Source organism: Gouania willdenowi, chromosome 12 (genome assembly GCF_900634775.1).
Source record: "Gouania willdenowi chromosome 12, fGouWil2.1, whole genome shotgun sequence".
NCBI lineage: Eukaryota > Metazoa > Chordata > Actinopteri > Blenniiformes > Gobiesocidae > Gouania > Gouania willdenowi.
Window position 1 is genome coordinate 21,588,809 of NC_041055.1, and position 23,312 is coordinate 21,612,120.

General features: G+C 37.5%; 1 protein-coding gene across 6 annotated transcripts; it reads left to right on the top strand.

Annotated features, from left to right (window-relative positions):
* Positions 1-1,625: 1,625 nt before the first annotated feature.
* Positions 1,626-19,393, top strand: git2b (G protein-coupled receptor kinase interacting ArfGAP 2b). Of its 6 annotated transcripts, none has more exons than XM_028462125.1 (21): positions 1,626-2,004; positions 2,496-2,629; positions 4,300-4,412; positions 4,952-5,057; positions 5,304-5,390; positions 5,464-5,594; positions 5,679-5,773; positions 5,880-5,925; positions 7,366-7,371; positions 7,451-7,502; positions 7,625-7,697; positions 7,791-7,888; positions 7,981-8,092; positions 9,130-9,281; positions 9,354-9,506; positions 12,290-12,499; positions 12,684-12,773; positions 14,373-14,455; positions 15,596-15,745; positions 17,645-17,708; positions 17,794-19,393. In XM_028462125.1, exons 1-21 carry the CDS (start codon positions 1,953-1,955, stop codon positions 18,001-18,003), a joined length of 2,217 nt encoding a protein of 738 aa, XP_028317926.1. In that variant the 5' UTR covers positions 1,626-1,952; the 3' UTR covers positions 18,004-19,393. The 6 variants fall into 6 exon arrangements, with proteins under 6 accessions (XP_028317926.1, XP_028317927.1, XP_028317930.1 ...); XM_028462126.1 differs by having other exon boundaries at positions 7,454-7,502; XM_028462129.1 differs by lacking the exon at positions 12,684-12,773.
* Positions 19,394-23,312: the final 3,919 nt, after the last annotated feature.

Below are 23,312 nucleotides of genomic sequence, written 5' to 3' on the forward strand. Positions count from 1 at the left end.
CTGGTGACTTGCCATACCCCGTCAGCTTTAACAATTAATGAACGTGTCTTCATTATTCAATAATAATAATAATAATAATAATAATAATAATAATAATAATAATAATAATAATAATAATAATAATAATAATAATAATAATAATAATAATAATAAACGTTTCAATAAAAATAAAAAAAATCATTTTTCATAATTAAAAAAATCCCTTCAGTGAAAAAGTAAATATTTTTAAAAAAGGTGTTCAAATGGCAAAAATATACCATTGAAACCCAAAAAAATCACGTTTGAACACTTTTTGGGGGCTCAAATCTGTTTTGTGTTTAAAACGTTTTTGTTTTTTTCTTTGATTGAAACACATTGTTTTGACTGATTTTTTTTCTTCTTCTTTAATTTAAATGTTTTGATTGAATAATAAAGACACAAATGTACTACCAATAATATGGCCCGAATATTACAAAGATGACTTAAATAATAATAATAATAATAATAATAATAATAATAATAATAATAATAATAAATAAATAAATTTTCAGTCAAAAAAAAGTTTACTACTACTACAAAAAAAAAAAAAAAAACATTTCCAATCAAAGAAAAAGTGTTCAAATGCAATTTTTTGGGTCTCAAAATATTTTTGCATTTGAAAACATTTTGAACGTCTCCCATTCTCATGGTCGCTTTAAATTCAAAAAGTTACCACACAACACTTTTTATATGGAAAAAATAATAATAATAGAGTGATTTCAAATGTGGATGTGTTTTTTTTTTTTTTTTTTTTTTGCTTTCCAAAAATATTATTGTATCGTTATTGTGAATTGCATCATATTGTGAACTCAGTGCATCCTCCCACCCCTATTTATTCAAAATAACATTATGGTGAGGGAAAAAGAAGAAGATAAAAAACAGAAAAACAGAGTGATGGACTTAAAGTTGCGATTCTGTAGCACATTAGTTATTTGTTGTGAATTTTCAAAATGCTGAACTCAGGGCCGGCCTTACCGATAGGCAACACAGGCGGCCGTCTAGAGCGCCATCTCCTGGAGAGGTGCCAAATTGCACCCCCCAAATCATTATTATTATTTTTTAAATAATAATTTAAAAATCACTGGACATGTTTTCTCTTAATTGAATCTTAATAGTAATCTGTAACTATACCTGCTACTCCTCTGCCCATATTTATATTTATTTTATTTGAATTCTTGTTCTATTCTATATAATTCTATTGTGTTGTTTGCACATTGTGTTCTTTGGTTTTTACGATTTGTGTTACTGACTAGTAAAACCAAACAGGAAAGTAGAAATTTCCTTGAAATGAAACCGTTATATCTTATTTTATCTTTTGATTGCACTGTTTTGCATTGCTTTTGGAATTTGCACCATTTTTGTTATTGTTTCCTCGAGACATGTGCACTATACCTGTAGGTGTTATATTGTATTTTTAAAATAGCTTGTATTTTTTTTTTCTTTCGATGGTGTGTGTGGGGTGGGGGCAAGTCAACTCTTGCCAAGGACACCGAATGACCCAAAGCCGGCCCTGGCTGAACTAAAATAAAAAGAAAGAAACAAAGAGACTGTCTGGACCCTAACTTGGTGACAAACTAAATAAGGGAAGTAAATTAGATATTCAAACCTCACTTCCTCCCACAAGCTTTACAGATCACACCTAACTTGTGAAGTGACTTCCCTAAAGTTTTTATTTATTTATTTAAATAATCTATGTTGGGATTTTACGAAAAAGCCCTTAATTTGTTTTAAACAAATGGGTGGGTGATGAGGGAGTGAGTCGCGGAAGAAAACAAGGAAGCAGCAAAAGGAGGCTCTGAGGAGGAGGCTTGTGATTGCAGCAATGGGAGCCCGCTTTGTTCAACAGTAGGACGGTCCACGGCAGCTCCCGCTAAAAGGCTCACAAACGCAGCGAGTTTGTCCCACGAACAGCGGTTCCTGCGGGAGTGTGAGGGATGTCAAAGCGGGTGCGAAGCAGAGAGGTCTGCGCTGACTGCAGTGCTCCGGGTACGATGCTAAACACTTTAGCATTAGTTGCCTAGCCAAACAGCTAGCCACAAGTTAGCACGGCGGAGCAGCTAGCTCACCGTTAACATACGCTGTACACTCATTTATCAGTGTTGTTTCACAGCTACACGCACACCTTTACTGTAACTGTTTTGTTTTTCGCGAAAACACTTAATACATGACCATTTGTGCCTGTCAAATGCAATTTATTTGTCTGTATATTAATGAACTGATGTAATGTTATGGTAGCTTTGGTCTTGATAAACTGTTTTGCTACTTTTATTGTTTATTTTTTCTCTCCTGTGCTATCATGCGGGTAATAAGAAACACTGTCACAGTGTTTATGTTGTAGTGACAACGCCCATCATGCATTAATACCGACGTGTTTATGCGGCTACAATGGACAAATCCCCCCATTTGTATCGCTGTGTGTCCCTGGTATTAAGATGTGATGAATGGTGTCTCTTTGGTTGCTTCTCTATATATTGCAGAGCCTCGCTGGGCCTCAGTTAACAGGGGTGTGTTGATCTGTGATGAGTGCTGCAGCATCCACAGAGGACTGGGACGACACAGCTCCCAAGTCCGACATCTGAGCCACTCAGGCTGGCCACCGTCACAGCTGCAGGTGGGTGAACCAGGACACACTCCCATCACATGAAGAGGTTTAGTTAACTTCTTAAACTTAGCATTTACATCTTGTATTCATCATGACAACCCACAATAATAGGTTGACCAGATTTTTGAAGACTTAAACCCGGGACAGTATTTTATCCAAAGAAGACGACATATTTTCAAAATAAACTATTTGCATATGCATTTTATTTTTAATGAAAAAAGGTCACATAAATTACATTTTTTTTCTCCCCCCCTTTTGGATGAATTCTATTATTGCAATGGCTGAACCAAATTTAAAGTGGCCATCAGTGGGAAAAAAGAAGCAACATTTGAAGTTAACATTAAATTGTTTTCAATAAAAAAAAGGAAGTGTCTATTGATACGTTTCTGTATTTGAAGTAAAGTTTTTTAGATTTATATCCTCTATCGCCTTTTTGAAAAAAACGTAGAGATATGAGTTTTGGTCCATATCGCCCAGCTCTAATCTGGATCAGTGATCTTGATCTAGTCGCATTGTGTTTTTATTATAACAAAGTTTTTATACATTTCATTTTTCTTATATATGTTGTTGTCTTTTTGCTCTGAACGGCCTGCACCTTACTTTTTGTTGTACTTGTTACAATGACAATAAAGTTAATCTGAATCTCGGTGCCATAGTCATTCACACTTTAAAGGCTTGGATGAAATTTCTATTTAATTAATAACAATACAGTAGCGACAAATGTATGGGCACCCCTATTTATCTATTTTTTTTTTCTAAAAATCGTGATGAAATGAGCAATCTGGATCAGATCCAGATCCTTTATTCCTTATATTTATATTTTATTGTTTATTATATCATTATTATTGTTTCTGTTTTTTGTTTTGGTAAATTCCTTGTACTGTTTTTGAACTGTACTTGGCAAATAAAAAACTTTGTGATTCTGATGAAACTTGGTGGGATAATTATTATTTAAGGAACCAACCTGACACCAATGGGTCAAATTTGACAAAGATCAGTCAGATATGAATTGTTGAATTCTCACCAATGAGAGAATGGGATTTTTCAAACTGATCCAGAGCCAGTATATTGATCCGGATCTCCTCCAAAGTTCAGTGGAATCTTCCATGGCGTGAGGTCTACATTTGGTTAATATTTTGTACAAACTTTTGACGTAATTCTGCGAACAACCAAAGATGTGAATATTGAAAATATAACGTCTTTGGCAGTGGTAGCAATGACATTAAACTGAACATTTTTAGATTAAGTTAAAAGCTCTTAAGCGCTTATACAAGGGTTTTTAACATGTACATAACGAAATGGCGTTCCCAAGTTTCATGTTAAGCCCTTAAGAATAATAGAGTAAAAGAAAATGGTATTAAAGAATGAAAATAGAAAAACATCAGTAACATAAATAGAATATATATAAAATAATACAAATATACAGTAATAATAAGAATACATTATTATAATCTCACCCTTATTACTAAAGGTGAGACTTTTAGCAATTTTATTGTTGAATTGTTTAAAAAATAGGATGAAAAATGTGTTTTTACAGTATGTTCCTGTAAAGCTACACAAATGTGTACGTATAAAAAAAAAAAAAAAAAAGGTTTTCATTCTATAATGTTGTTGTTAGGAGGAAAAGTTGTAATATTATGGGCTTATTTTGAGTTCAAACTGCTGCCTTTCTTTTTTAGATGATCCAAACATTGTATGGCAATGGAGCCAACTCCATATGGGAACACAGCCTCCTGGATCCTTCTACTTCAGTGAGTGGGAAGCGTAAAGCCAATCCTCAGGATCGAGTTCAGTGAGTGTTCTTCTTCACATGATGTAATTAATGCAGTATGTATGTGAAAAGCTAACTGCAAAACTCATTATTTTATTGATTTTTTTTTTGCTTTGCTGTCAGTGCATGTCTTAAAAAAGTTTTTTTTTTAATTTAAAAAAAATATGTATATATTAAAAAAAAAAAAAAAGCAGATTTTCAGTCTGTTTATTCAGCGTTTGCTTGCATCTACCCACTTTGTTTTGGAAGTCATAGTAAAGAAAATCCAGCCCTGCATGCCAGGGAGCGGTGATGTCACACAGAACCTTTGCCATGTCTAAACACTGTCAGTAGAATAAACAGTCAGCCACACACAAACGCAACAAAACAGGGACCGGTTATCCCACTTTAAGTAAAAGTCATATTGTGCTTCATCTGTGATTATTTTCATTTAAATATTTTGGAATGGATTGTACACCACATTTTTTTTAATGAGATTTGATTTATATATTTTTTTTCACTTAATGATGATTATGTTTCAATTCATATTCATGTAAATTGAATTTCTAAATGTTTTCCAGCCCTAACAAGACTGAGTTTATCAAGGCCAAATATCAGATGCTTGCATATGTTCATCGGATGCCTTGCAGGGAGGATGACAGCGTCACTGCCAAAGACCTGAGCAAGGTTAGAACATGCACACTATTTATTTAGCACTCTGTCCTTGCCAAAATTAATTAATGGAATTTTTTTTTTTTTTTTAAATATCAAAACTAATGTTGTTCTTATTTAATAAGATCATTTATGCCTAAATCATCATCAAATGCAATACTTCTCAAAAAGTAGAGCGCACCCTGATGAGTGTGTAACAGATAAATTTACTTTGTCATTTTTAAATTGGCCACTTAAATTTTTTTGCATTGAATTTTCTAGCAACTCCATTCTAGTGTTCGGACAGGGAACCTGGAGACCTGCCTCAGACTTCTGTCTCTTGGAGCTCAGGCCAATTTCTTCCATCCAGTAAGTTTAATAGACCAAGTACCTGAGATGTATATGTCGCTATTGGCTCATTATTGTGTTGTTGATACAACAGGAGAAAGGAAACAGTCCTCTCCATATAGCAGCTAAAGCAGGTCAAATCCTGCAGGCAGAGCTGTTGGCAGTCTATGGCGCTGATCCAGGAGCTCTAGACTCCAGTGGAAAGAGCCCAATTGACTACGCCAGGTAAAGCAGGTCTTAAAGGATATAAGTGCACAAAAAAAAAAGTCAAACTGCTGTGTGGGTTAACGTGTTATATGTTATGTGCAGACAAGCTGGGCATCAGGAGCTGGCTGAGAGGCTTGTAGAGATTCAGTATGAACTAACTGACCGGTTAACATTTTACCTTTGTGGAAGAAGACCAGGTAAGCTGCTGAATTAACCACAGCTGCTGCATGGCATTATTACCCATCTATGTGTTAAACATCCTTGATGGTGTTTACACTCAACTTACTTCCCCTTGTGTTATAGATCACAGAAATGGCCAACACTTCATCATTCCACAGATGGCAGACAGGTAACAGTCATTTATGTCTTTGTTAAACCTATATAGCAGTGGTTCCCAAACTTTTCACAGTCCCGTACCCCTTCAGACATTTAATCTGAAGCCATGTACCCCCTACTCCTGTACACTTGAAAAACATTTCTTAGTTTTCTGTTTTTCCCAAATTTGCAAAAATCTCAATAAAAACTCTTTCACGTTGTCGTTATGTGGTATTTTGTGGAGAATTTTGAGGAAAGAGATTAATTTAATTTGATTTTGAATAATATTGTGTAGGGCTGGCCGATATGACCAAAAATGTGTATCACGGTATTTTTTTTAAATTCTAACGGTTTCACGTTATGACGGTATTTTATTTTTATGCACAATCAGGTGTTCATAGCATTTTCTACTGGTTGAGAGAGGAATTACTTAGTAGATTGACTTAGGATGGTCTATTTTACTGTCATGATTAATGAATATTGTAGAATAATTCCACACTGGTAGTCATACAAGTTTGCAACTGCAGCCCAATGGCTCTTTGCTGTGCTAGTTGAGCTTTAGCATTAGCTTGATTTCTAGCTTTAAGTGCTGCATACTCAGTGGAGTGGTGGTTTCTTATGGTGAATAAGGTAGCATTTTGTTTGCAGCTCCACTAGGACTTATTTCTGCATTATAGGAATTACAAATTGCAATCCTTTGCCGACATGCTAAGCTAACTGTGTCTCTGTGTACTGAGTGTTGTTCTCCTGTAGCAGAGGCATGCGCACACAGGCGCATGCTGACATGCAGCTTCAGAGCTTTCATTGTCTTTTTTATTCATTTACACCACAACCAACACCAGAGCGCTACTGTTTACCTTCCTATTTAGAAGTGCAACGTCCGGTCTGAAACGCTACGCAGCGTAGCATTCCGAAAGTCGTGTAATGAAATACACTTGTACGGCGGTATATTAAAAATTCATATCATAATGAAAATATATACCGGTATACCGCCCATCCCTAAGGCTGTGACATACATTTTTATTCACCTACCCCCATGACATGACTTTGGCAACCTCGGCTATAGAACCATTCCGGAATTAAAAAGGTATCCCAAATTTAAAAGTTATTAAATCCTCTGGGGTTCACCATTCTTCAATCTGATCAAGATATGAGATGAAGATGAAATATGGGAATAAGCCGAACAAACATTTATTTATTTATTTCACCCATAAAAACCCTGGTTCCCACTTAAAATCCAAGGTGTAGGTCAGATTAATGTAATGTCACTGTTATGTTTCTTATTTTTTATTTATAAAATCTTTATTATATTTTGTAGTAAATCCCAACAAAATTGTAAAATGAACAAGCTCTGGTAACTTTTAATGTACTGCTACTGTCCCAATAGCCAGGACGCACGTCACACACTTTGGCAATTGATGGTTTTAAAATATCAATAACTTTTTGTTTTTCTGTGCTGCATTGGATGGATTAGAAATAAGTAAGTATTATTTTTCATTTGTTTTGCTTGCTGCTTTCACGGCAGTATGTTTCTAAATGTTATTTCTTTTTTTCCAAAGCAGTCTGGATTTGTCCGAGTTTGCAAAAGCGGCAAAGAAGAAGCTCCAGTCGGTAAGAGTATATCACTAACTGCTCGTCTCCAATCACCTCTCTGAAGTTGTCTCAGGTTGATGGTTTAGATTTTGTAAAACTATGGCAGCACATCTTTATTTTTCATTTTTATTTTTTTGTAGCTGAGTAATCATCAGTTTGAAGAACTTGCCATGGATGTCTACGATGAAGTGGATCGAAGAGAGACAGATGCAGGTAGATTGCCAAGAAATATAGAAGGAATCACTGCATTGAGTGTTAGATTTATAAATCCTGCATTAAAAACTCTTTTTTTTTTTCTTTTTTTAGTGTGGTTGGCCACTCAAAACCACAGCGCACTTGTAACGGAGACGACAGTTGTGCCTTTTTTGCCCGTGAATCCGGAGTACTCGTCTACTAGAAACCAGGTAAGTCACTGCACTCCTGGTTTCTCCATCATTAAACCAGCTAGTAGATGGTAGCATCAATCAACCTTCATACTTGGATTCATTCTTTTTAGGGTCGTCAGAAATTGGCTCGGTTTAGCGCTCATGAATTTGCCACCTTGGTCATTGATATTCTAACGGATGCTAAACGACGGCAGTGGGGAAGTTCCTGTGAAAGTCCAAAAGGTACATACATTTCAAAATTTAAGTCGTTTTTTTAAATTAAATTATTATTATTTATTTATTGGTTTATTTAACAGGGAAAGTGTACATTAATATCAATCCTGAAATGTACCAGATTTAGTCAAAAGGCTAGACTTAATGTTCTAATGTCACCCTAAAATAATACTATATAAATAACATGACACTACCATTTGCATATAAAAAACTGCAGTATTTGAGAAGAAACAATCATTAGATATTAAAATATACACCCCCCCTCCCCCCAGCGGCGAGCAATCCTTTCTTTTCTCCACCCTAAACCCTTGACCCCCACCACCACCACTACCACCCTGCCCACATGCTATGTTCTCGAGTTTTTTGTAGTGACTGTGTTCTGCTTTTGGTGCATGTACGCCAAGGAGGTTTTTTCCCAGTTTTATACTTTCCTCCCCAATAGGGAAGTCAGTTTAAAGCCTGCTTTTTCCCCTCACCTCTCCTCCTGTTGTTCTCCCCCTTTTTTTGTCTAAATACGGGGCGCTTCCCATGCCTATGGCGACCCGTAGTTCTCCTGTTCTTGTCCTTCCATGTTATATATGGTTGTCTTTTCATGTTTCTTTGGACGGGATGTAACTGAAATGTTTGTGCAGCACTTTATGATTTTTAACTGTGAAAAACACTTTATAAATAAAATTTACTTACTTGCTAATACAATAATACATTGAAAACCCCACTAAGGCAGACCTAAGTGCAGGTTCTGCCTCCAGGTGACCAATATCCGATATCAATATCAGATCGGGACACCCCTAATTTTAAGTTCATTGTATTTATATGGTATGTAAAAATTATCAATTAACAGAAAATTCATACAGCTGAAGTTGTGCTGGAAAGTAGTCAAAAACAGCCAGTTACACCCTGGACTTCAGATACATTTCTGGGAGAGTATTAGAACATTTTTGAATTCATGAAATGAATAGAAAATAGTGTTGAAAGTTATTAATTGTGAACGCCAGCGCTGATTTGTGATCTCTTAACACTTCTATCTGGTGTTTCATCTTTATCAGAGAATGTAGAGTTGATCCTTCAGGGAATAGGCAGCCGCCATAACAGTGAGAGCCAGGACAATGACCAGCCAGACTATGACAGCGTGGCTTCAGACGAGGAGTCGGCCCAAGAAGCCACACGTGGAGACAGCTGCAATGATGGAAGAACAAAGGTAAATGTAAATATGGCAAACCTCCAGCCATATTAGTGCAAAAAGCTTGACATTATATACGTTTTGCCACAGAGCTCTGAGTCCTCTGACCTATCCGATGGTCCAATCACGGTGCAGGAATTTATGGAGGTAAAGACTGCCCTGACTGCATCAGAAGCCAAAATACAACAGCTCCTCAAAGTCAACTGTCATCTCAGCGATGAGCTGCGCTCGATGCAGAGCAAGGTTAGTGGAAGTAAAACACAGCAAAGTGTGCACAGTTTATTAAACTTCTAAAATTTCACTACATCCAATGTGAAAGTTCTGTGTGTTTGGGGTTCTACCCTCTCTGATGTGTTCCGCTTTAGTGTTTTGTTCTATTTTTATAAACAATAGCACTGATTTATCAAATTTCAATGAAAACTGGTGCAAATTTGAGTGCACGTTGTGTCGTACGACAGGACCAACGTGTGATTCATGAAACATTTGTAGTTGACCAATCCCAGCAAGTATATAAAATTAGATCTCAAAATCCTGGGAAAACAAGCTGGGCAGTAACGCTACTAAACGAAGAAGAAGAAGAAGAAGAACTTCTCTCTGCTCTGAAATGCTGGGGGCGTGTCAGTTAGAGGCACTGGAATCAGGGCGTTACCTCCGTGTACTGTGTCTTTGTGAGAGAGCAGTGTGAAAGCAGCTCCAGCGTCCGATTGGAAGAAAATGGCTGAATTTGCTTTACGCAGACTTCAACATGTTACGTTAAAAATGAGATATATATATATATATATATTTTTTTTAAGTAATCCGTTTTGATCTGTTCTGAAAGTGTCTGCTCTTGCTTAATTGACAGCTGAGGCTTGTGTAGAGTAGGGTAGAGTAGCTTTATTGATCCTGCAGTGAGGAAATTTACTGTCATTACAGCTCAGATAAAGTGCAAGCAAAAAGACAACAGAAGGCAACACACAGAATACCCAAAAGACACCCAAAAAATAGTGCAATGAAGGAGATAAAAGAAACAATACAATAATGGAGGCTGTATATAAATCGAAAATATATAAATAGGTGAAATAATATAAAAACTATAAAGAATATAAATACTTAATACTATTTTATATACTGTATATATATATATATATATATCTCAGTCAGATTTTGCTGTTCTGCACCACAAATCCACACACTCAGATTTGAGTACATGAGGTCAGACATGACGTGAGATCTGATCGTAGCGTCAAGATTGATAAATACCAAAGCTTGCCTGAATATAGTTGTATGCTCAGATCTGAAAGTACGAACGGTTGATAAATGAGGGCCAATGTGTTTTCTATGTAAAACATACATAGAGTTTCTGTCCTTGTGTCATGTCATTGCCATTGTGATGTGTGGAGCCTGGGGACAAAATCTCTTCTTTAACACGCTGTCTCAAATAATCGAGTTAGTGAAAATACCTTCCCAGGTCCTATTAGTGAACAAGGCTGCTGAGTGTCTGAAAGAACTAAAACATATCAGGAACAGTGACCGTAGCAAAGAGAAACAGCCAAAGAACCAGTATTAATGCATTATTTAGGGACCTGAATGTGGGTTTAAAACTTAAACTATTACTCTATGTTAGAGTGTTGGATTGATGGCAACGAATGTTTGCACCTCCTCTCCAATCGTGTCTAACACAGCTCCGTGTGACATGCATTGTTTTTCCGCGCATGCTCATACACAGGACCGACCCTAGCCTTTTTTGTGCCCAAGGCAAAATTAATTAATTAATTTAAAAAAAAAAATACAACCTATTTTAAAATTTAGAATAATACAGTACAACACTGTCAATGCAATATCTTGAGGGAACAATGATAAAAAAATGGTGCAAAATCCAAAAGCAGTGCAAAACAGTGCAATCAAAAGATATAAAACTTTCAGTACAAGCAAATTTCTACTTTCCTGTTTGGTTTTACTAGTCAGTAACATAAAATCTTAAAACCAAAGAACAATGTGCAAAGAACACAAGAATTATATAGAATAAAACAAAAATTGAAATAAAATACATATAAGTATGGGCAGAAGATTAGCAGGTATAGTTACAGATTTTTAATATTGATATTCAATTAAGAGAAAGCATGTACAGTGATTGTAAAGGGTGTGTTTCACGTTTATTATACCTTTTTAAATTAATATATTAAAAAAAAAATTGGTGGTGCAATTTGGCTCCCCTCCAGCAGATGGTGCCCCAGGCGGCCGCCTGTGTTGCCTGTCGGAAAGGTCAGCCCTGCTCATACACATGCACTCGTTAACATTTAAAAGCAAGTCTTTCAGTTGTGGATTTCTGCCCACGATCACTCACAGCATGTGTTTTACATTTTCACTAGTGTGTATATATCATTATATATCATGTAAATATATTTGTCCAAAAATAAATAGAAATTTAAATGAACTTTTGTTTGCGTGGTGACCATGAGGAATTTTGAGGAAAAATACAAAGCAGTGGATTCAAGCTAAGTGGTTTTGTACTCGGCTGCCTTTACTGTTAATGTTTACGTGGTAAATACAGAATATTTGTGCCACACAGACACATTTATGAATAAACAGCTGCACAATATCTGCCACTTTAGTCTTTTTCTCCTATAACAGACAGCGCATGTGAGTGAAGTTTCATTTTTACTTTTTTAATATAAATCCCTTTCACGCCACAGTCATTTGAGAATCTGGAGGACAGTGCTAAACAGGAGACATCCCTTCTTCTGGGGCCAGTGTTTGACCTTAAGTTCCTGTCACTCAAGTTCTTGTTGGAAATATAAATAAGGGTAGCTGCTTTTGTTGCAGTTTCTCAAGGCACTTGAGGAATTGTTTTGGGCGTACAGGCAGCGTCAGCATTTCATCAGTTGGCAAAAGGCTAACAAGGCTTAAATGGTGGGACGGTCCTTAAAGATGAACTCAAGCTAATGAATTTGTCTTTCACCCAAAGGTGTTCCAGCCTGCTGCTCTATTATTGATGTGCGGCTCCCAGTCCGAGTAGAATTGACAGGTGTTTTTGTTCTCCACAGCTGAACTCTCTGCAAACTGAAAACACAACCTTGCGATGGCAAACCCCCAGTGGACAGCCCCACCCCCAGGGGTCCTTCAGTCGACACACACCGAGAGGGGGCCGTGCGATGTCTATGTATGAGACGGGCTCCACTGCAAAGCAGTACACCCACCGCACGGAGGCTGTTAGCCAAGAAGATGGAGTGGTTTTACAACCTTTTCCGACCAATGTGAGCAGACACACACTGGTTAATCTGGTGTGAGATGATGGTGATGCCTGGCTTTGGGCTGGTGTTGGTTTTATTTCATGCATTCATTCATTCAGTCATTCAGTGCATCGCAAAACAGGTGGTTGAACTTGGTTTGACCCCCGTTCATTAGAATGAGCTCAACTTGATTTGACCCCCTCTCCAGATTGGTAGGGGTCCTTTGGGAACGGCCGCTTCCTCCCTCCCTACCTTCCCCTCTTCCCTGTCGTGGTCGTGGGATGAGAGATCTCGAAGGGTTAAGTACTGAAGCTCCCCTTCGGCTCAGAGACAGCCACGGAGGCAGTGAAAGCTGTCCTCACGCTTGACCCCACAGTCTTCTCTCTGCTGACTTGTTCTCTAAACTGGTTTTCTTCAGCATCGTCCTTCTGCATGCATGCCCCGCAGAGCACAGATCCAATAGGTCCGGCTTCTTTAGGCTTCAAACGCACCTCCTGAAACAATGCTGCAATACGTCAAATGTAGTGCTTTTATTTTTCAGAAAAAATGTGGGCAACACTTTACTTGAAATTTTATACAAAAGGCTGACATTACATTTTCATTAGCATGAATAAGGTGTCATGAAGACTGTCATTAAGAGTCTTTTGCAAAATGATGACACCTTTGGAGCTATGTTGGCATTTTTTGGGTTAGGTGGAGGGGTCTAGTGATGTTAGGGTTCGGGGCTGGATTGGGGCCGATTGTAATTGATAATTAATTACAATTATGGCGTAATTATAATTGTAACTGTAATTGAAAATATCTGTTGCTGTTGTAATCATAATTGAATTGTAATTGAGTTCAGATAATTTAATTTGTGATTGGGATGGAGACTATAAAAACTACAATTTAATTAAAAGCAAAACTGGGGAACCATGTTACAGCTCTATGGCTTACGTAAATGTAGTTAACAATGATTAAAAAATGCTTCATATGAAGTTTTCTCACTACATTTCAGATTTCTTGAGGAAAGAAATTTTAAATGAATTGAAATCGAGGGGGCTATACTGACAGAAAAAAGGCTCAGATGCCCACATCAAAGACATTAATACCAATATTTTCATTGATTGGGAAGCCTAATAAGGAGAGAGACAAATTGGATGATAGATCATATTTTTAGTGTATTTTACAGCTGATTTAAGCCATGGGTCAAAACTGACCCTTTATCATAACTTAACACAACACAAGAGGAAGGTTACAATCTATGCGGGTATTTATTAAAGGTGGAAGAATTGGGATTAATTGACTTTGAACTTAAGTAATTGAGAACATATTTGTAATTGACTTTCAGTGTAAAAATGATATTTGTAATTTGTAGTTGGATAAAAATGCTGGTTATTGTAATCATTTGTTGTAAATTAATTGTAATGTAGTTGAACATGGATAATTGATGAAGTAATTGTAATTGACCCCAACCGTAGATAGGTGTTTGGATAACAAACGACACTTAATGACAGCCTTCATGACACCTTATTCATGCTAATGACAGGTGTCATGTTATAATAATGACAGCGTAATGTCAGCAGCATGTCTAAAACTTCAAATAAAGTGTAAACCAAAATGTTTAATAGTGACGCCCATTAATGAGAGAATTGTCAGATTTCATTGCATCTACTAATTGCATCCTCTGCAGCACTGTTGTGCCCACAATGAATATGTGGGCACAACAGTGAATTGTGGATTTCAGGTCTTTCTTTCTGCATCTGCTTCAGAAATAAATTGTGAGCTTGTTTTGGCCGTTGCTCTGATGGCAGAACTTGCATGAATTGTGCTTTTTGTGCCCACAGCTGCTGTGATGTGGATTGATCCCATTTTGTCGATTCTAGTAATTGATGGAATTTTGTTGACATCACTTCAGGGCTGCAGTCTGGAGGGACATAGCACCATGCTGGAGAACGACTATGATTCCACACCCAACCACTCTGAGCTGGAGGAGGCAGGGTGAGGACATTTTCTGTCAACATGTAGTTATTTATCATTATGGATTCTCTTTCAATAATATCTATGACACTAAATTAGGCCATGATTTTAATTATTTTTTTGTGTTCAAAAATGCATTGTAATGAACTAAATGTGTGGGATAGGCCTGGTTTCGGTGTAATACAGTGAAAAGGAAGCAGATAATTGCACACATTTTCTGATGTAGTGAAAATTTTATATTTTACAGCTGTTATAAAGGAAGCCAAGTTTGACCTTTTTCCAATATCTTCTGGTTCATTTTGATTAAGATGTTTACTTATGACCGGAACCTTGTTCAAGGAGGTAATGGTTTCATTAGCCTTTATTATTTCCCGCCACAAATGTGGAAGGGGGATATATGTTTGAGCTCCGTCTGTCCGTCCGAGTTAAAGGGGACACCTTGTCTCAGAAACTGTTGAAGATTGGATAACCAAATTCGGTGTGTGCCTTCAGGATATCAATACCTTGGAGTTTCAAAATGAGAAGCGCGCAAATATTTTTTCCGGAGTTATTGCCCTTGTTCCGTTTTTCTTTACTCTGTTCGAGGTATCTTCAAAGGGGACAGCTTTTCTTACAAACCGTTTAAGATAGGATAACCAAAGTCATTGTGTGACTTCAGGGTATCAATACCTTGATGGAGTTCGAAAATGAGAAGTGTGCAAAAAAAAAATTTCCGGAGTTATTGCCCTTGATCTGTTTTTCTTTACTCTGTTCGCAGTATATTCAAAGGGGACAGCTTTTCTTATAAAATGTTTAACATAGTAATATTATACGCTGATGTGATAATATTTTTTTATGTATACATCTAAGTTAGATTTAGGACATTTAGGAGAAGGTTGTGATTGCGAGTTGAAATGAGAACCAATCTGGCGGGGGATTATGATGACTGTTTTCTTGTTTATTTATTTATTTATTTGCCTCTTAGCAGGATTTTGACAAAATTTTAACCAAAGACAAATCAATACACTCTCAGATGAATACACTCATCATTAACAAAATTTAAAAAATCCATATCTCAGTTCTCAATTGACCAATCTTAATGAAAATCTCTTGTTTATTTCATATTTTTCATAACCACTTTTCCACTGTTCTAGTTGACTTTGACTCTTATTCCATCTTCAGGAGTCCTTTGCCAGTTTCTGAAGCAGGGGAAGCAAATGGAGAAGAAGATGCCACTCTGCCATGCACAGAGGACGTCATCTGCAAGACAGAGCAGATCACCAAAAACATTCAGGAACTTTTAAGAGCCGCCCAGGAGACTAAACATGAAAGGTGCAGCATTTAAATCTTCACTCATCATTATTAGTCTCTCCAGATTTAAAAGATGATCCATCAGCAGTTTGATTGTGATAAACAGGGTTGGCTGTGATGTAACTATTATGGTGTAAGATACTCTTAAAATACACATTCACACAAGCTCACAACTAACCTTTGAAATTATGCAACAACTATACCTTGTGGTGTTTAAGATTACAAACAAAGCTAGCTATAATTCTCAGGCTGGCGTACTGCAAAGCTTAGTTAAATCTGCTTTCAAAATGAGTTTAGCATATGTCACTGCAATGTGCACTGGTCTCTTGAAGCCTCAGTTACTTGCTCTCATACAGAGTGATTTTGATTTAGTGTGATCAGTTCAGAAATATTTGCTGAGGCAGCACCACTGCTATTCACATGTTTTAATATAGTATGTGAGACTGCAGGTATAACACTGCAAATGTAAGCGTCATCTTTACTGTTTAGTGCTGGATTGAAGTGGTACATTAAAAATACAATTAATAATGTGTAGATAGTGGTGATGAATAGAAACATTGTAGATTAGCTTCTTTTTTTCAGTGAGTAAATGACTAATGCAGGCCATAGGCCTTGCAACATTTGGGTGGGGTTAGCAAAGCTGCCTCACAGCTTAACTGTCTTGTGTTTTGCCTCTCCTGTGCTGTGTGGTGGTTTGTTGGTTTTACTGTGAAAATAATTTACCTTGAGCAAAGCAGGTAGTTGTAGTTTGATTATAAATGAAGCAAAAGAAAATAAACTAGAATATTTACATTTCCTGAAGAAAAACTAAGTGAGGATGCAAGTGCTGGCCCGCGTCGCACTGCAATAGCTTAGCAATAACATTAGTATAAACATAGCATTTTTACAACATTAGCTAGCTTTAGCATTAACCGAGCATTAACACTAACCTATCATTAGCGTTAATCTAACAATAGCATTAGTGTTAATCTAACAATAACATTAGCACTAACCTAGCATTAGCTTTAATCTAGGAATAGCATTAGCATAGTATTAGCACTAACATAGAATTAGCATTAGCCTAGCAATAGGATTAACCTAGCAATAACCCAGCATTAGCATTAGTCTAGCATTAGAATTAACCTAGCAATGGATAAGTAACTAGATCACTCGGAGAGCGCAGACCTCCGCCAAGTACAGCACGAGTGCCGGATGGGACATACACACAATGCACTTCCCTACCACTACTACATTACCCATAAGTCACCATGCTTAAAGGAGCAGGCTAAGGCACAGCTCCTATTTTCCTATTTTTGGTATTTTCTTTTGGTAGCCAGAACATCACCAATATGTAGTCACCTGTTCCCTGTCCCATTATCAACATTTCCTGAAAACTTCATCTAAATTCTTTCATAACTTTTCAAGTTATCTTGCTAACAGACAAGACAGATAAACGCAGGGTGAAACATAACCTTCCACTCTGTGCTTGGCAGAGGTAATAACCTAGCAATAGCTTAACATTACCAATAAGGCTGAACATGTTAAAGGTTGAATGGTTTGTCCTTTGTTTGCAAAGATTAACTGGAGCAGCTCCACTCTAGCTTCACAAGCTGTCCACTCTAAAAAATGGGATCTGAACTGAAAAGTCAATGCAGTTTTACAAAAAAATTAAAAACTCAAAATGTTTAACGGTTACAAATTAGAATAGTACAAGCATAGATCTCTGGAACTTTCTGAACGATTTGATTATTTTTAAAAATTGTTCAAACGGTATAGGAGAAGTTAACGACTGACAGAAGAAAAAACGTGTAACAATAGTGAGGATGCGTCCTGCATCCTCAATAATTGCACTTTAGAATATAAATATAGTTCCTGGTTAGTATGTACTTGTGGTTGATTTGGAAAGCTTGTGTTTTTTGTTCACTGATTCTGATCTCACAGCTTCCTCCCGTGCTCTGAAAAGATCTGCGTGGCTGTGACAGAGATGGCCGCTCTGTTTCCTAAGGTAAAAGAACTTTCGGTAGGAAATTGATGAAAGGAGTTTGTTTTTAATGAATACTATAATGATTAAATGTTCTTTCCCCCCCCAGAGACCATCCTCAGAGACCGTACGGTCGTCTCTCTGTCTACTGACCTCCAGCGCCAGCAGGCTCCACGGAGAGTGTCAGAAGTCGGCGGAACACGCCCCCTGCCCGTCGGACATCCAGCTGGTCACTCAGCAGGTCATCCAGTGCGCCTACGACATCGCCAAAGCTGCCAAGCAACTCGTCACCGTAACAACCAAAGAAAACAACAACTAACCAATCCTCCAAAGATTATTTCTTCCCCCTACACTCTGCAAATATCTAACTAATTGGTTGCTCATTGTTTCTCTTAATCAGTGTTGTAGTTGTAAAAGAGAGAGAGCATTAGTTCAGGTAGAAAAATGTTTTTAATAGTAAAAACATAAATAAATATACAATTCTAAATAATAGAACAAACATAGCTTATTTATTTTCTTGTATTTGTACCCTATTATTACATAGAATATAAGATGTAGGGGAAACCTGTTACTGTTCTTTACCTCACAGTTGATCCACATAGGGTTTTTTTTTTACCTAAAGGAATTCGGCACGTGCCGGGGAAAGCAGCCAAAATGAGCCGTCTTGCATTTCAACACTGGGTTATTATCTTGCCTTTTTTTAATCATAAAAATAAGGTTTTTATTACATATATACAATGCCAGTATTTCAGTCTTGAATTTATGTAGTAGTAATGCTTGAAGTTCAGGTGTTAAGTGAGCATACTGTGATGGTGCAAAACAGCTTCAGTGTAATAAGTAGTATTTCAACTTTAGTCTGGGACGACATTAGAAACGGAAGAGGAAAATTATCGATTTTAAAGACAGAAATTTAAACTTTTTTGTCTGAAACATCAGCTGTGGGAGAAAGCAGCTACTTTGTTCATTCCTGCACTGACTTTAAAATTCTCAAGTACAAAATCAATGTTCTATTTACATGAGCCTAAATACAGCGTACAGGTTAAAACGTCATTCAATTATAGACCTTTTTTGCTCTCTCTTTCTGTTAAATGACAACAGAAATCCTCGCTATGAAATGGCTTTGTGTAGCTGCAACTCTGTTATCTGTCTAGGTCTGCAGCACTGACAGCGTTTTGACTTTAACTCCATCCAGCAGGTAATGTTACTGTTTAATCCCTCCCCTGGTGGAAAATGTTTCCATTATTAAAGTGCAGGTTTGTTTTGTTTGAGCTAAAATGTTACAGCCATACTTAATCTATATAAATATTTATGTGTGTTCAAATGGGCAGGAAAGGCCTGCCTACCCTGTCTGATTCCAAATTAAGTGAATTTTTTTTTTAAAGCATTATCAAAATATGTAAAATGTATGTATCCATGTAATTCTTTACCAGAGAATAACCCAGATGCAATGCTATTTATAAACTGTCATACCTCTCTTTAGAAGATATTGATGTTTATTTTTCTAACCGTTTCTCTAACATGATGCTCCTCACAGGCTAACGTTAGTCCCGAGTCATTGGACGTGTCTGCTGGCAGTTCGTTTTAGGCAACTTGTTAACCGTTTCTTCATCGTGGTGCCGTAACTCCAGTGTTTAAAATGCTTTCTGTGATCAAGTTCATTCTGCCGTGGTTTACAGCCAACAATAAAGTTACTGTGCCCTCAGGAGTGACTGATGTTGATCATTGGAACGAATGTGACACCTGAGCAAGATCCCGAATCTGCAGCTGCAGAAAGAAACTGCAGTCAGTGTTAGAGAAGTGGGGGCCAGAGATTACAAAGGTGGAAAGAAATGCATCCAAAGACGCCAAAACAACAGGTACGATGTCATAGTGGGCAGCGCCGGCTCAGGTGGTAGGATTGTCCCTGGGGTAGCATTGGGTCAATGTGTAGCAGACTCGAGATGAACACCAGTACACGTGAAGACTAGGGCTGTATTTGAAATTGCATGCTAAAGTTAGGGCTGTCACTTTAATGTGTTAATTGCGATTAATTAATTACAGGAAAAAATGATGCCCTTAATCGCTTTTTTCACTCCCAAACAGCGTGGAACCTTCTCATTTCAAGAGCTCCCGGTATACCCTTAATACTGATGCACAAGACTGGGAAACTGCCCAGCTTCGTTTGCGCTAATTTTGGCTTTTAAAAACACCGGATGGAAAATTAAAGCCTAGTTGTGTGCAAGAGTTTGCCTCATCACCGCAGCTTTGCAGCCATAGCTACCACCTCATTGCTAAACATGTCGCAGCTAGCACTGACAGCTAGCGCGGATGTCAGTGCCCAATACTTTCACGAGCCAGATCCTTTTAGCGCATGCGCATAGACTACGTCACTTCCTTCAATCGCAAACATTACGACGGAGCTGCTGGGACATGATATTAGAATGTAGACCAACCATACAAACGTTAAATATTTTAATAGTACATATTTAAATGTGACTGTTTAGTGGTGGTGTTAATTGTTGATTTAGAAAACAAAAATGGATAAAAACACAATACACAACATTGACAATCAAAAACCAAACAGAAAATAAGATGAAAACCAAAATAAATCGGAATTCACTCGAAACATAAATTTCTATTTTTTTTTTTTTTTTTTTTAAATAGGATTTCAGCTTTTTAAATAGTACACACACTGCTATAAATTAGGCCGACCGGATGGAGATGTGTTGCGCGCATGCGTTGGAAGGATCTGAAACGATCAGGCCCGTGGAAGGATTGGGCACTGACAGCGGACACTCAGACAGTGCTAACTGCAACATGCTGCAAGGACGCCAAGTCTGAAAAACGAACGAACTCACTGGATAAATATTATTATCTGAAGGAGAGAAAAAGCAACAAGTTTGGTGTCAGAAAAGTGTTTTTACTGTTTCTGTGCTAATTTATAGCACTATTTGTGATATTTTATTTCATTTGTATTTTTCTATTATTTGGAGATTGACAGAAGTACAAAACAATATGACAGGTAGCCCTTGGGACTATAGTCTCAAATACAGCGGAATATAAATAGCTACGCCTGCATCTGTTCAAGTCTGTTAAAAACAAACCATAAATGACTTTATAAAGCCACTTTGTTAGAAATCAATGTTTTGATCTGCCACAATAATGTAATTTAAATGAAAATACCTCGGCTACACATCAATCTGGCTTTTGCCAGGCTACAAGTTGAGGGGGTTTCTCAGCTATTTTGAGATGCATTTTAAAAAGATTAATGATTAATTAATTGCACCATTTTTTAAAAGCCTTTTGACAGCACTAACTAAAGTACTACACACTCAATGAGTATATACCAGGGGTCACCAACATGCTGAAATCTGATTTATTTTCCTGGATTCAAACTCACAAAGATGAAAGCATATGAGAGATGTAGTTAGTACTTAGTAAAGTTAAATACTTATTTAATCACCTGTTCCTTGTCCCATTTATTAAATCTCTTTTCAAGTTATCTTAATTGCTAACACACATACAAACGGAGGATAAAACATAACCTTACCGCACTTCGCTTCGCTCCGCTTCTGTGCTTTGCTCTTGGCGGAGGTAATAACAATGATAAATAATAACAATAAGTTTAAAAAAAAACAGGTATACACACATTTACACAATATATACTTGCAATCCTAAAAGAAAAAGGGGGGGGACAAAAACATGAAGAGGACACCCCGATCCTTATCACAAATCCAGCTGATTGTTCTAAACATGCAAAGGCTGGCATGTGAGAATGATATCAGGCGAAAGATATGTTCTCAACAAACTCTACAAAGGGAGTCCAGGTTTTAATAAATCTGTCTTTGTTACTGTTACAGCTGTATTTTAAATGTGGGCGGTTGTACCGACTTCCACTGCATGAGAGTCAGTCTCAGAGCCATCAGCGTTAGAAACGCTATGGCACTCATCTGTAGGGTAGTGAAGTGTTTTTCTGTGAGTACTGTCTCAAAGATGGCGATTACTGGGTCACGGTCTACAGTGACACCACGTATATGAGATATAGCTTTGAAAATGCTTGTCCAGAAGCTGTTCGGAGACCTGCACGACCATAACGTGACCCACCATAGTCTGATTATGGCTGCATCTTGGACATTCCGGATTGATGTTTGGGTATATCCTGGCCAATATGTCATTTGAATAGTGCAATCTATGTACAACTTTAAATTAAATAAGCCCATGCCGAATGCAAAGAGATGTGGCATGTATACGCTTTAAACTACCTCAGGTAGCATAATGTCTAAGACTCAGTCCTTTTCCCATGCTCACCGAGTATTTTCCCATGATGGCGGATTTATATCTTGTAATGTTCTGTAGATCTTGACAGCCCTCCTCCTTCCATTGGGGTCGAGCTCCAATATGGTGTCCAATACATTCTTAGGCGGTAAGTGAGGAAATGGGAAGTGCTTTTTAGCAAAACTGCGCACCTGCAAGTATCTGAAGAAGTGGCTCTAGGAATATTGTTGTCTTTCTGCAGTAGCTCAAAGGAGGCAAATATGCCATCTACTGTACATAGAGGTCCTTGAAGAACACCAAACCATTTTGGTGCCATATTTAAAAAGCGGTGTCAGCTTGGGACGGGAGAAACAGATGATTTTGTACCAGGGGAAGGAGAGTAATTGGCTGATTGAAGCAAAAATGTTTGCTAAATTGCAGCCATATTTTTAGGGAACATCTAACAATTGGCCCCAGGCATTGAGTAAGTTGTAGATAAAAATAGACAAAAATCTGTGTAAGGTTTTTATGCAGATAGGTAAATTGCACATTGTTTTTATTTAATGCATGTTATATTGTCTATTTTTCCAATTCAGTGAGGTTATATTGTCTTTTTTACAATCCAGTGAGGTAATCTGATAGTGGGGGAAATGAAGGGATTGCTTTTTGTTTGTCGGGGGGGTCTGCTGGCTCCTATCTCCAGCTCACGATGAGCATTAGGCGGGGGTACACCCTGGACAGGGTGCTAGTCCATCATAGGGCAACACACAGACACAACCACATTCACTATACGGGCAATTGAGAGACTCCAAACTTTTTGGAAGGTGGGAAGAAACCAGAGTACCCGGAGAAAACCCACGCAGCACGGGGAGAACATGCAAACTCCTCACAAAAAGGACCCAAGTGTGTACCCCAGGACCTTATTGCTGTGAGGCGGGCATGCTAACCACTAAGCGAGTGTTTTGTTTAATATTGACCTTGGTGACCAAAGTGGAAACATATAACCAGCGTTCTTCCTATGTTTACATTTCCTTCAGAAAAATCCACTGTTCTGTAATGTCTTGGCAGTGTCCAGAATTTTTTCCATTGATTTATTTTGCTTCCATATGTCCAAACTAAGGCATTTGTCTTTTCTTTTCGGCCATTTTGTTTAAATCAACATCATCGCCCTTATGTTTGGAGGCAGGGGACTCATCACAGCATGGGGTATAGTTTGGATCCCTGATGAAATCATCAACATCATCAGATATCTCCTCTTCAAGGTTGGGATGTGTCTGTTTAGCTTCTTCAACAACATCAACAGGAGTGATTAAGGTCATATCTGTTCCATCTGAGAGTCTTGGTGCATGCTGCATCATTTCTTTAAAGGTGCAGTCTGCAACTCTTATAAAAGTG

Bases quoted from the DNA above. Each gene is read 5' to 3' on its own strand.
- git2b (XM_028462125.1), top strand. From the start codon at position 1,953: ATGTCAAAGCGGGTGCGAAGCAGAGAGGTCTGCGCTGACTGCAGTGCT. The intron at 5,774-5,879 runs GTAAGCTGCTGA...CTTGTGTTATAG, and splicing joins CCTTTGTGGAAGAAGACCAG to ATCACAGAAATGGCCAACAC. The intron at 12,500-12,683 runs GTGAGCAGACAC...CCCCCTCTCCAG, and splicing joins TACAACCTTTTCCGACCAAT to ATTGGTAGGGGTCCTTTGGG.